This window comes from Gymnoscopelus braueri (assembly GCF_963280865.1).
Source record: "Gymnoscopelus braueri genome assembly, chromosome: 24".
NCBI lineage: Eukaryota > Metazoa > Chordata > Actinopteri > Myctophiformes > Myctophidae > Gymnoscopelus > Gymnoscopelus braueri.
In genome coordinates, this window is record NC_137626.1 from 1,249,371 (window position 1) to 1,262,662 (window position 13,292).

Below are 13,292 nucleotides of genomic sequence, written 5' to 3' on the forward strand. Positions count from 1 at the left end.
AGACTAGTGGAGAAGAGATCCAGTACAACTATGACTAGTGGAGAAGAGATCCAGTGTAATTAAGACTAGTGGAGAAGAGATCCAGTAGAACTAAGACTAGTGGAGAAGAGATCCAGTAGAACTAAGACTAGTGGAAAAGAGATCCAGTAAAACTAAGACTAGTGGAGAAGAGATCCAGTAGAACCAAGACTAGTGGAGAAGAGATCCAGTAGAACCAAGACTAGTGGAGAAGAGATCCAGTAGAACTAAGACTAGTGGAGAAGAGATCCAGTAGAACTAAGACTAGTGGAGAAGAGATCCAGTACAACTAAGACTAGTGGAGAAGAGATCCAGTAGAACTAAGAGTAGAGGGACTAGAGGAGAAGAGATCCAGTAGAACTAAGACTAGTGGAGAAGAGATCCAGTAGAACTAAGACTAGTGGAGAAGAGATCCAGTACAACTATGACTAGTGGAGAAGAGATCCAGTGTAATTAAGACTAGTGGAGAAGAGATCCAGTAGAACTAAGACTAGTGGAGAAGAGATCCAGTAGAACTAAGACTAGTGGAAAAGAGATCCAGTAAAACTAAGACTAGTGGAGAAGAGATCCAGTAGAACCAAGACTAGTGGAGAAGAGATCCAGTAGAACTAAGACTAGTGGAGAAGAGATCCAGTAGAACTAAGACTAGTGGAGAAGAGATCCAGTACAACTAAGACTAGTGGAGAAGAGATCCAGTACAACTAAGACTAGTTGAGAAGAGATCCAGTAGAACTAAGACTAGTGGAGAAGAGATCCAGTAGAACTAAGACTAGTGGAAAAGAGATCCAGTAGAACTAAGACTAGTGGAAAAGAGATCCAGTACAACCAAGACTAGTGGAGAAGAGATCCTGTAGAACTAAGACTAGTGGAGAAGAGATCCAGTGTAATTAAGACTAGTGGAGAAGAGATCCAGTAGAACTAAGACTAGTGGAGAAGAGATCCAGTAGAACTAAGACTAGTGGAGAAGAGATCCAGTAGAACTAAGACTAGTGGAGAAGAGATCCAGTAGAACTAAGACTAGTGGAGAAGAGATCCAGTAGAACTAAGACTAGTGGAGAAGAGATCCAGTAGAACTAAGACTAGTGGTGAAGAGATCCAGTATAACTAAGACTAGAGGGACTAGAGGAGAAGAGATCCAGTAGAACTAAGACTAGTGGAGAAGAGATCCAGTACAACTAATACTAGTGGAGAAGAGATCCAGTGTAATTAAGACTAGTGGAGAAGAGATCCAGTAGAACTAAGACTAGTGGAGAAGAGATCCAGTAGAACTAAGACTAGTGGAAAAGAGATCCAGTAGAACTAAGACTAGTGGAGAAGAGATCCAGTAGAACCAAGACTAGTGGAGAAGAGATCCAGTACAACTAAGACTAGTGGAGAAGAGATCCAGTACAACTAAGACTAGTGGAGAAGAGATCCAGTACAACCAAGACTAGTGGAGAAGAGATCCAGTACAACCAAGACTAGTGGAGAAGAGATCCTGTAGAACTATGACTAGTGGAGAAGAGATCCTGTAGAACTAAGACTAGTGGAGAAGAGATCCAGTAGAACTAAGACTAGTGGAGAAGAGATCCAGTAGAACTAAGACAAGTGGAGAAGAGATCCAGTAGAACTAAGACAAGTGGAGAAGAGATCCAGTGTAATTAAGACTAGCGGAGAAGAGATCCAGTGTAATTAAGACTAGTGGAGAAGAGATCCAGTGTAATTAAGACTAGCGGAGAAGAGATCCAGTGTAATTAAGACTAGTGGAGAAGAGATCCAGTAGAACTAAGACTAGTGGAGAAGAGATCCAGTAGAACTAAGACTAGTGGAGAAGAGATCCAGTAGAACTAAGACAAGTGGAGAAGAGATCCAGTAGAACTAAGACTAGTGGAGAAGAGATCCAGTAGAACTAAGACTAGTGGAGAAGAGATCCAGTAGAACTAAGACTAGTGGAGAAGAGATCCAGTAGAACTAAGACTAGTGGAGAAGAGATCCAGTAGAACTAAGACTAGTGGAGAAGAGATCCAGTAGAACTAAGACTAGAGGGACTAGAGGAGAAGAGATCCAGTAGAACTAAGACTAGTGGAGAAGAGATCCAGTAGAACTATGACTAGAGGGACTAGAGGAGAAGAGATCCAGTAGAAATAAGACTAGTGGAGAAGAGATCCAGTAGAAATAAGACTAGTGGAGAAGAGATCCAGTAGAACTAAGACTAGTGGAGAAGAGATCCAGTACAACTATGACTAGTGGAGAAGAGATCCAGTGTAATTAAGACTAGTGGAGAAGAGATCCAGTAGAACTAAGACTAGTGGAGAAGAGATCCAGTAGAACTAAGACTAGTGGAAAAGAGATCCAGTAGAACTAAGACTAGTGGAGAAGAGATCCAGTAGAACCAAGACTAGTGGAGAAGAGATCCAGTAGAACCAAGACTAGTGGAGAAGAGATCCAGTAGAACTAAGACTAGTGGAGAAGAGATCCAGTAGAACTAAGACTAGTGGAGAAGAGATCCAGTAGAACTAAGACTAGTGGAGAAGAGATCCAGTAGAACTAAGACTAGTGGAGAAGAGATCCAGTAGAACTAAGACTAGTGGAGAAGAGATCCAGTACAACTAAGACTAGTGGAGAAGAGATCCAGTAGAACTAAGACTAGTGGAAAAGAGATCCAGTAGAACTAAGACTAGTGGAAAAGAGATCCAGTACAACCAAGACTAGTGGAGAAGAGATCCTGTAGAACCAAGACTAGTGGAGAAGAGATCCAGTGTAATTAAGACTAGTGGAGAAGAGATCCAGTAGAACTAAGACTAGTGGAGAAGAGATCCAGTAGAACTAAGACTAGTGGAGAAGAGATCCAGTAGAACTAAGACTAGTGGAGAAGAGATCCAGTAGAACTAAGACTAGTGGAGAAGAGATCCAGTAGAACTAAGACTAGTGGAGAAGAGATCCAGTAGAACTAAGACTAGTGGAGAAGAGATCCAGTAGAACTAAGACTAGTGGAGAAGAGATCCAGTAGAACTAAGACTAGAGGGACTAGAGGAGAAGAGATCTATATCTAACTATATTTGACCGACTACATCAAACGTGAGGTAGACTCGGGCAAATACTGTGGCATGGTCATGCTGGACCTCCAAAAGGCGTTTGACACTGTAAACCACGCAATTCTACTTGATAAGCTGAGGGCGATTGGTTTTGATTGCACATCACTAAATTGGATGAGATCTTACTTGGAGGGTAGAGAACAAGTGGTTGACATCAACGGAACCATGTCCTCATCCCTCCCGGTGAGCTGCGGGGTTCCTCAAGGCAGCATTCTAGGGCCGTTACTGTTCCTTCTATACATTAACGACATGAATGCTGCCTGTAACTGCAAACTGTTCCTGTTCGCTGATGACTCGGCACTCCTGATCTCGGGTGAGGACAAGTTGCAAGTTGAGGAAGCTCTCAGCTCTGAACTCTCAAAAATCCGTACCTGGCTTACCGATAACAAACTGTCTCTACACCTTGGGAAAACTGAATCCATCCTATTTGGGACCAAACATTCCCTCAGTAAAATGAAGGTAAATGACTTCAAGGTCAAAGTCGATGACACAATCATCACTAGCAAAGAAGAGATTACCTATTTGGGATGTATTCTGGACAAATACCTGTCAGGTGAAAGCATGGCAACAAAGGTGGTCAAAGGAGTAAACCAGAGAACCAGATTTATGGGCAGAGTTTCCTCTTTTGTCAACCCTCAGGCCCTCAGGACCCTCTCAGGGGCCCTGATTCAGCCCCTTTTTGACTATGCTAGCTCCTCTTGGTACTCCAACACCTCAGTGTCACTGCAGACTAAGCTTCAAACCTCCCAAAACAAACTGATCCGACTACTTCTCGGACTGGGGCCCATGACCCACCTCTCTCCCATTCACTTTGCCAGCCTAGGCTGGCTCAGGGTGGAAGACAGGGTTAAACAACTAAAAATGGGTCTGGTCTTCAAAATTGTAAATGCAGATTTGCCCGATATGCCCCCTATACCCGCATATCTGTATAAATACCTCGAAAAAGTTAGTGACACCCACAGCCACGAAACTAGAGGGAGCGTAAACAACAATCTGGTACCACCCACCCATAAAACAAACATGGGCAAATTCTCCTTCTATAGCACAGCCACCAAGGAATGGAATAGTCTAACCCCATCCCTCAAAAAATGCAGTTCGCTGGGCTCATTCAAAACTGCCCTAAAAACCCATCTTTCTGGAGGCCGAAAGAGGAGCTAGTACCAGTTTCCCTGTAGACAGACGACCCCCCCCCCTCCTCTTTTTGTACATATTTTGTATTTCCTCATGCTTTTTTTGTATATATTTTTTTATTTTTCCATGCTTCCCCCCCCCTTTCTTTTTGTACATATATTTTTAAATGCTTTTTTTGTACATAGTGGTACTTTTTCTGTATTATCTGTATTTTCATGTTGATTTTTGAACTGTTTGGTTGCTACTATATATGTCTATGAAATTAACTCAAGGACCCCAACGGAAACAAGTCCGCAAGGACTTTTTTGGCCGGACCTTTTAGACAAAAGCATTATAAATGTAACTGTGTTGTTTTACATTCTTTTGCCTAATAAAAATTTCAATCAATCAATCAATCAATCAATCCAGTAGAACTAAGACTAGTGGAGAAGAGATCCAGTACAACTAATACTAGTGGAGAAGAGATCCAGTGTAATTAAGACTAGTGGAGAAGAGATCCAGTAGAACTAAGACTAGTGGAGAAGAGATCCAGTAGAACTAAGACTAGTGGAAATGAGATCCAGTAGAACTAAGACTAGTGGAGAAGAGATCCAGTAGAACCAAGACTAGTGGAGAAGAGATCCAGTACAACTAAGACTAGTGGAGAAGAGATCCAGTACAACTAAGACTAGTGGAGAAGAGATCCAGTACAACCAAGACTAGTGGAGAAGAGATCCTGTAGAACTAAGACTAGTGGAGAAGAGATCCTGTAGAACTAAGACTAGTGGAGAAGAGATCCTGTAGAACTAAGACTAGTGGAGAAGAGATCCAGTAGAACTAAGACTAGTGGAGAAGAGATCCAGTAGAACTAAGACAAGTGGAGAAGAGATCCAGTAGAACTAAGACAAGTGGAGAAGAGATCCAGTGTAATTAAGACTAGCGGAGAAGAGATCCAGTGTAATTAAGACTAGTGGAGAAGAGATCCAGTGTAATTAAGACTAGTGGAGAAGAGATCCAGTAGAACTAAGACTAGTGGAGAAGAGATCCAGTAGAACTAAGACTAGTGGAGAAGAGATCCAGTAGAACTAAGACAAGTGGAGAAGAGATCCAGTAGAACTAAGACTAGTGGAGAAGAGATCCAGTAGAACTAAAAGACAAGTCATCTTATGTTTGATTGCGCTCGGATGTTGCGCTCTAAAAATAGCAGATCTACAAGCTCACAACGTGCCGCGCTGCGACGCGTTGTGGCACATGTGCTTGTATAACTACTTTTTTCTTTTTTTTTAAGTGGTTAAAATCTAAAATGACAGATGCTTTTCCGGTCTTAGTTAAAGGAGTCTTAGTGGGTTAAAGTGATGTCATAGGTAGTTTTGTTTCCCTGCCCCCCCCCCCCCCCCCCCCATCCCTGGTTTTTCTACAGGCAGGTCTTTTTCTCCATCGTTAGTGATAGAGGGTGCAAATAAATCCTGTACTCCCACAATGGGCAGCTGATGCAATCAGACTGTGTCTTCAGTGGACAAGGCTCACATGTCTCAGGAATGGGTGGACCAAAGGAAAAGTTCCCAGTTCCATTTCTTTTTTAAATATATATAAATTCTTTACCCATATTTTTCACCGATCTTGCTGATTTTTTTATAGGTTCCCCCAAAGATATCTGTTTTTCTGTGAAATTCCATGTTGAAATATTGAAGAGGAGAACCTCAATTTGCCTTGTATTGTTGTACAACATATACAATATACTTTGATGAGAAATATTTGTTATGGAATTTTATTATATCGTGTAAAACAGCGGTCTTCAACGTTTTCAGGCGAAGGACCCCCTAGCTGAGAGAGATATGAAGCAGGGACCCCCTCTATATTGTGTCTCAGATTAAACTTTTTTTGTTTACTTGGTCTGCTCTTTTTTTCCCTCTACACCTATACCTCTTAGCCAAAAATAGCCGATCTACAAGCTCACAACACCTCGCAGCGCGAGGCGTTGTGAGCTTGTAGATCTGCTATTGTTTGGCTAAAGTTATCCTCAGAAAAGGGATGCTAGGGTTCAAGTGGTTAGTGTAAATTAAAAAAAAATCATATCACACAAAGATTTGGCGGACCCCCTGCAGTAAATTTGAGGACCCCCTAGGGGTCCCGGACCCCCTGTTGAAGACCCCTGGTGTAAAATGTACCCAACGGTAGTGATGCTGTGAGAGTTTTCATCGTTAGTGTTCGAGGGTTAAGTTGAAACAAGTATTTCCACCGCTGTGTGGGTTAGGCTGCTGATGTGTGCGGGGTCAGAGACCCACAGGTCATTACAGATCAGACTTTGTACCATCAGAGGCACACACACACACACACACACACACACACACACACACACACACACACACACACACACACACACACACACACACACGTGTGCCGAGGCAGCATTTCATGTCCCTCAAACACACACACACACACACACACACACACACACACACACACACACACACACACACACACGCGTGCCGAGGCAGCATTTCATGTCCCTCAAACACACACACACACACACACAAACACACACCGACCAACATGGATCTGATCATCTTCTTCTGTCTGCTCTGCAACCTCTACTGCTGTCTGACTGCTTCAGGTAACACTGACTGTGTGTGTGTGTGTGTGTGTGTGTGTGTGTGTGTGTGTGTGTGTGTGTGTGTGTGTGTGTGTGTGTGTGTGTGTGTGTGTGTGTCCACAAGTATAGTAGAAATTTCCTAATAGACATTTTGTCGTTTAAAAGTATATATATTTGTATTTGTTTTATCGAGTTCTGCTCACAATTAGGAACAGATTGAGGTTGGGGTTGGATTGGAGGTTAGGTTTATGGGTTGGGGGGGGGGGGGTTGGATTTGTGGGTGATTTTATAAAGTAGTTGTGTAGCGATGTCACGCACCAAAATTACAGATCTACAAGCTCACAAGCAACACGTCACAGCATGACACGTTGTGAGCTTGTAGATCTGTAATTTTTGGGTATAACTCTGGCGTTAGGATGACTGTTAAAAAGGTGTGTGTGTGTGTGTGTGTGTGTGTGTGTGTGTGTGCGTGTGTGTGTGCTCTCAGTTGCACAATAATGACTAGAATTTCTTCCAAAATCAGTCAGTCATTAAAACATGATTTTATGATAGCGTCTTAATTGGTGAACCAACACTTTAGTTTATTATTTGCTATTTTGTGTATTGTGCGTGTATTGTGTGTGTGTAATGTGTGTGTATTGTGTGTGTATTGTGTGTGTAGTGTTCCTCCCTCCAGATGAAGCCCACAGCCTCCTTGTCAGAAACAGGAGGTTTAACTCCGGCTGGTTTGAGGAGCTCCAGAAAGGAGATCTGGAGAGAGAGTGTCTGGAGGAGAAATGCATCTATGAGGAGGCCAGGGAGGTGTTTGAACACACTGAGTCTACGGTACGACACACACTACAAACAATTAACCAATTAACACAATTAATTAATTAATAGTAATTAACTCCTCCCTCTGAAGAGGCCAGAACACACAGTCTACGGTACGACAGCTAACCAACCAATGAACCAACTGGACCCACTTTGAGACCAACGTTAACAATGTAATGAGTGTGTGCACAAAACAAATAGAATAGAATAGAAGGTTCCTATCACACAAAGATTTGTCTCTAGTAATTCTGCTTTAGTAATTCTGAGGACCCGGACGAGGGGGTCCCGGATCCCCTGTTGAAGACCCCTGAGCCTGGTTGACTAGCTGACTGACTGAACTAACAGTCTAATCCAGTGTTCATACGTTAATGATTTATTTATTGAAATGTATTGAAACATTTCTGGCACAGGATGCAATCCTCTACGCCAGACTCAACACAATATAAATATTTCCTTTCAAATTGCGACATTCACAATGTACTACCCTTCAACCCACGGTACCACCCACCCACCCCACCCCACAAATTACTCCAAAACCCACATACAATCCCCCAATATACATACGGTACACACATACTTTCATATTTTACATTAAAATGTTAAAGTCTGTTGGTTAGGGTCACTCATTACAATTACATTGTAATGAGTGAGTTGCGCGTTAAGTACTGGATGCTGTAGGTGTTGTAAGTACTGTGAGCTGATGGTAGGTGTTGTAAGTACTGTGAGCTGATGGTAGGTGTTGTAATACTGTGAGCTGATGGTAGGTGTTGTAAGTACTGTGAGTTGATGGTAGGTGTTGTAAGTACTGTGAGCTGATGGTAGGTGTTGTAAGTACTGATGGTAGGTGTTGTAAGTACTGTGAGCTGATGGTAGGTGTTGTAAGTACTGTGAGCTGATGGTAGGTGTTGTAAGTACTGTGAGTTGATGGTAGGTGTTGTAAGTACTGATGGTAGGTGTTGTAAGTACTGATGGTAGGTGTAGCGCTACACCTCAGCATTCCATCTCCCAGGGGTCTAGCATTGTGAAATAGGTATAAATAAATAAGCCCTTTTGACTTATTTACATTGAAATGACAAAATAATGTCATAGATATGAATCTACTCCATCAGAACGATGAATGATGATAACATGACTAATGTTTAATCTGTGTCGTATTACAGGATGAGTTCTGGAGGACTTACAGTCGTAAGTATGAACATAACACACCTTCACACATCATCAATGTTATTACAGTTTATTACACAGCTTGGTTGAATGCTCGATTCTGATTATTTCTGGATAATGACTGATGAGCTCTATAATGGACCGCTGTGTAATCAGAGACTCAGAACACCTGCTCATATCAACCTGTCTAATCAGAGACTCAGACCACCTGCTCATGTCAAACTGCGCTGCTTGGTTTTATGCTTTATCCAACATGACAGCCATGTAAACAAACAAACAATGTCATTTACAACTAAACGTTGCTCTCAATAATGTTTTTGAAAACATTTGAAGTGAGAAATAGACGATGCAATAACCGAAAAGTGATTCTATTTGATCCACTGCACTTCCTTGTTTATCGTGGCACAAACAACGAGGGAGTACCAAAACGCTCGCCCCAAAACACAGTCGCCCCGGGGCAAATCCGGCGGTATTACAGGCAAATCCAGCGGTATACTGTATAGAATGGGGGCGAGTGTGTTTTGGGGCGAGTGTGTTTTGGGGCGAGTCTTCCGGTCACCTTGTGGAATACTGTCATTTGTTTTCCGAGGCGAACTTGTCCGCCCAGCCCTTTCATTGCCGTAAGCAAGGAAATACTTAGTTTTGTTGTTTTGGGTCAATTTATTTATTTATTTTATATTATAGGCTCCGCCTTGGTGCATAATCACCCTGTCAGGCTTTAAATTTCAATAATGACCACCTCCCCATGCATTATCCCTTGCATATTACATTATTGTATAATCATTATTACTGCTATGACGGGGGGAGGGGGGAGGGGGTCACAATGCAACAGGTTGTGAGCTTGAAGAGCTCTATTGTGAAATAAAAACACGCGGTAACATGCATATTTAAATTGTGATATCATAACATTTCATATCATTTGCCTGTTGAAGGCCTATAAGGACGAAGCGGTGCGGCAACTCTACTAATAAAACGTGCATGTGTGTGTGTGTGTGCGTGCGTGCGTGTGTGTGTGTGCGTGTAGTTCCAGACAGCTGTGCGTCCGGCCCGTGCTTGAACCAGGGGACGTGTGTGAACCAGGGAGAGTCCTTCATGTGTCTGTGTCAGCCGACGTTCAGCGGACGCAGCTGTGAGCTGGGTCAGACCCCTCCCCCACCTATGTGACTCCTCCCCCATCTATGTACTGACTCCTCCCCCATCTCTGTCCTGACCCCTCCCCCATCATCAGAGCATAGGATATTATCACATTAACACATGTCATCAACACATATATTACTGAGGAGAAAAAAGAAAAAACAGGGGAAAACACTGCGGCAGTGACTGTACACTGCCTTTAATAAGCCAGTGTTGTTGTTTGTTCAGAGTACAACGCTGTTCCAGACACCTGTGTGTTAATAAGCCAGTGTTGTTGTTTGTTCAGAGTACAACGCTGTTCCAGACACCTGTGTGTTAATAAGCCAGTGTTGTTGTTTGTTCAGAGTACAACGCTGTTCCAGACACCTGTGTGTTAATAAGCCAGTGTTGTTGTTTGTTCAGAGTACAACGCTGTTCCAGACACCTGTGTGTTAATAAGCCAGTGTTGTTGTTTGTTCAGAATACAACGCTGTTCCATACACCTGTGTGTTAATAAGCCAGTGTTGTTGTTTGTTCAGAGTACAACGCTGTTCCAGACACCTGTGTGTTAATGAGCCAGTGTTGTTGTTTGTTCAGAGTACAACGCTGTTCCAGACACCTGTGTGTTAATGAGCCAGTGTTGTTGTTTGTTCAGAGTACAACGCTGTTCCAGACACCTGTGTGTTAATAAGCCAGTGTTGTTGTTTGTTCAGAGTACAACGCTGTTCCAGACACCTGTGTGTTAATGAGCCAGTGTTGTTGTTTGTTCAGAGTACAACGCTGTTCCAGACACCTGTGTGTTAATGAGCCAGTGTTGTTGTTTGTTCAGAGTACAACGCTGTTCCAGACACCTGTGTGCTGGAGAACGGAGGCTGCGAACACTTCTGTGACGAGGAAGCAGGAAGTCTCAACTGCTCGTGTGCGGACGGCTACTTCCTGCAGCAGAACGGACGCAGCTGTGCGCCGCGAGGTAGGACGGACATGTGTGTCTGTGACGTAGGATGAAAACTTCTGCTTAACCACTTACATATAGCCTATATCAGGGGTCTTCAACATTTTCAGCCCAAGGACCCCCTAGTTGAGAGACAAATGAAGCAGGGACCCCCTATAAAGTTTCAGATTTTTTTTTTTTTTTTTTACTTGGTCTGCTCTTTTTTTCCCTCCACACCAATACCTCTTTGCCAAAAATAGCTGATCCCTAAAAGAGAGAGACTTTAGCATGTAGCATGTGTTCATATGGTGTTGTGTGGTGTGTTCACAGAGACTATAGCATGTAGCATGTGTTCATATGGTGTTGTGTGGTGTGTTCACAGAGACTATAGCATGTAGCATGTGTTTATATGGTGTTGTGTGGTGTGTTCACAGAGACTATAGCATGTAGCATGTGTTCATATGATGTTGTGTGGTGTGTTCACAGAGACTATAGCATGTAGCATGTGTTCATATGATGTTGTGTGGTGTGTTCACCACAGAGACTATAGCATGTAGCATGTGTTCATATGATGTGTGGTGTGTTCACAGAGACTATAGCATGTAGCATGTGTTCATATGGTGTTGTGTGGTGTGTTCACAGAGACTATAGCATGTAGCATGTGTTCATATGGTGTTGTGTGGTGTGTTCACAGAGACTATAGCATGTAGCATGTGTTCATATGGTGTTGTGTGGTGTGTTCACAGAGACTATAGCATGTAGCATGGTTCATATGGTGTTGTGTGGTGTGTTCACAGAGACTATAGCATGTAGCATGTGTTCATATGGTGTTGTGTGGTGTGTTCACAGAGACTATAGCATGTAGCATGTGTTCATATGGTGTTGTGTGGTGTGTTCACAGAGACTATAGCATGTAGCATGTGTTCATATGGTGTTGTGTGGTGTGTTCACAGAGACTTTAGCATGTAGCATGTGTTTATATGGTGTTGTGTGGTGTGTTCACAGAGACTATAGCATGTAGCATGGTTCATATGGTGTTGTGTGGTGTGTTCACGGGGACTGCCCATAAGTCCAACATCCCATTACTCCGACTACGTGGCTTCCGCGTGCGGTTAGGGTTAGGGTTAGGTATAGGGTTAGTAACCGTCGGAACAATGCGCCGTCGGAACAATGACACGGCACCGTGTTCACAGAGTCTATAGCATGTAGCATGTGTTCATATGGTGTTGTGTGGTGTGTTCACAGAGACTATAGCATGTAGCATGTGTTCATATGGTGTTGTGTGGTGTGTTCACAGAGACTATAGCATGTAGCATGTAGCATGTGTTCATATGGTGTTGTGTGGTGTGTTCACAGAGCCTATAGCATGTAGCATGTGTTCATATGGTGTTGTGTGGTGTGTTCACAGAGACTATAGCATGTAGCATGTGTTCATATGGTGTTGTGTGGTGTGTTCACAGAGACTATAGCATGTAGCATGTGTTCATATGGTGTTGTGTGGTGTGTTCACAGAGACTATAGCATGTAGCATGTGTTCATATGGTGTTGTGTGGTGTGTTCACAGAGACTATAGCATGTGTTCATATGATGTTGTGTGGTGTGTTCACAGAGACTATAGCATGTAGCATGTGTTCATATGATGTTGTGTGGTGTGTTCACAGAGACTAGCATGTAGCATGTGTTCATATGGTGTTGTGTGGTGTGTTCACAGAGACTATAGCATGTGTTCATATGATGTTGTGTGGTGTGTTCACAGAGACTATAGCATGTAGCATGTGTTCATATGATGTTGTGTGGTGTGTTCACAGAGACTATAGCATGTAGCATGTGTTCATATGGTGTTGTGTGGTGTGTTCACAGAGACTATAGCATGTAGCATGTGTTCATATGGTGTTGTGTGGTGTGTTCACAGAGACTATAGCATGTAGCATGTGTTCATATGGTGTTGTGTGGTGTGTTCACAGAGACTATAGCATGTAGCATGTGTTCATATGGTGTTGTGTGGTGTGTTCACAGAGACTATAGCATGTGTTCATATGATGTTGTGTGGTGTGTTCACAGAGACTATAGCATGTAGCATGTGTTCATATGATGTTGTGTGGTGTGTTCACAGAGACTATAGCATGTAGCATGTGTTCATATGGTGTTGTGTGGTGTGTTCACAGAGACTATAGCATGTGTTCATATGATGTTGTGTGGTGTGTTCACAGAGACTGTAGCATGTGTTCATATGATGTTGTGTGGTGTGTTCACAGAGACTATAGCATGTAGCATGTGTTCATATGGTGTTGTGTGGTGTGTTCACAGAGACTATAGCATGTAGCATGTGTTCATATGGTGTTGTGTGGTGTGTTCACAGAGACTATAGCATGTAGCATGTGTTCATATGGTGTTGTGTGGTGTGTTCACAGAGACTATAGCATGTAGCATGTGTTCATATGATGTTGTGTGGTGTGTTCACAGAGACTATAGCATGTAG

General features: G+C 42.8%; 1 protein-coding gene across 2 annotated transcripts in view; it reads left to right on the forward strand.

The window, feature by feature from the left end:
* LOC308080949 (protein NLRC3-like) overlaps positions 1 to 13,292 on the forward strand; it is an 80,519-nt gene that overhangs the window by 58,952 nt on the left and 8,275 nt on the right. For both annotated transcript variants that reach the window (XM_080423073.1, XM_080423074.1), the window contains 4 exons: positions 7,457 to 7,620; positions 8,766 to 8,790; positions 9,794 to 9,907; positions 10,712 to 10,852. In XM_080423073.1, coding sequence (XP_080279199.1) covers positions 7,457 to 7,620; positions 8,766 to 8,790; positions 9,794 to 9,907; positions 10,712 to 10,852 — 444 coding nt within the window. The remainder of the gene's footprint in view (positions 1 to 7,456; positions 7,621 to 8,765; positions 8,791 to 9,793; positions 9,908 to 10,711; positions 10,853 to 13,292) is intronic.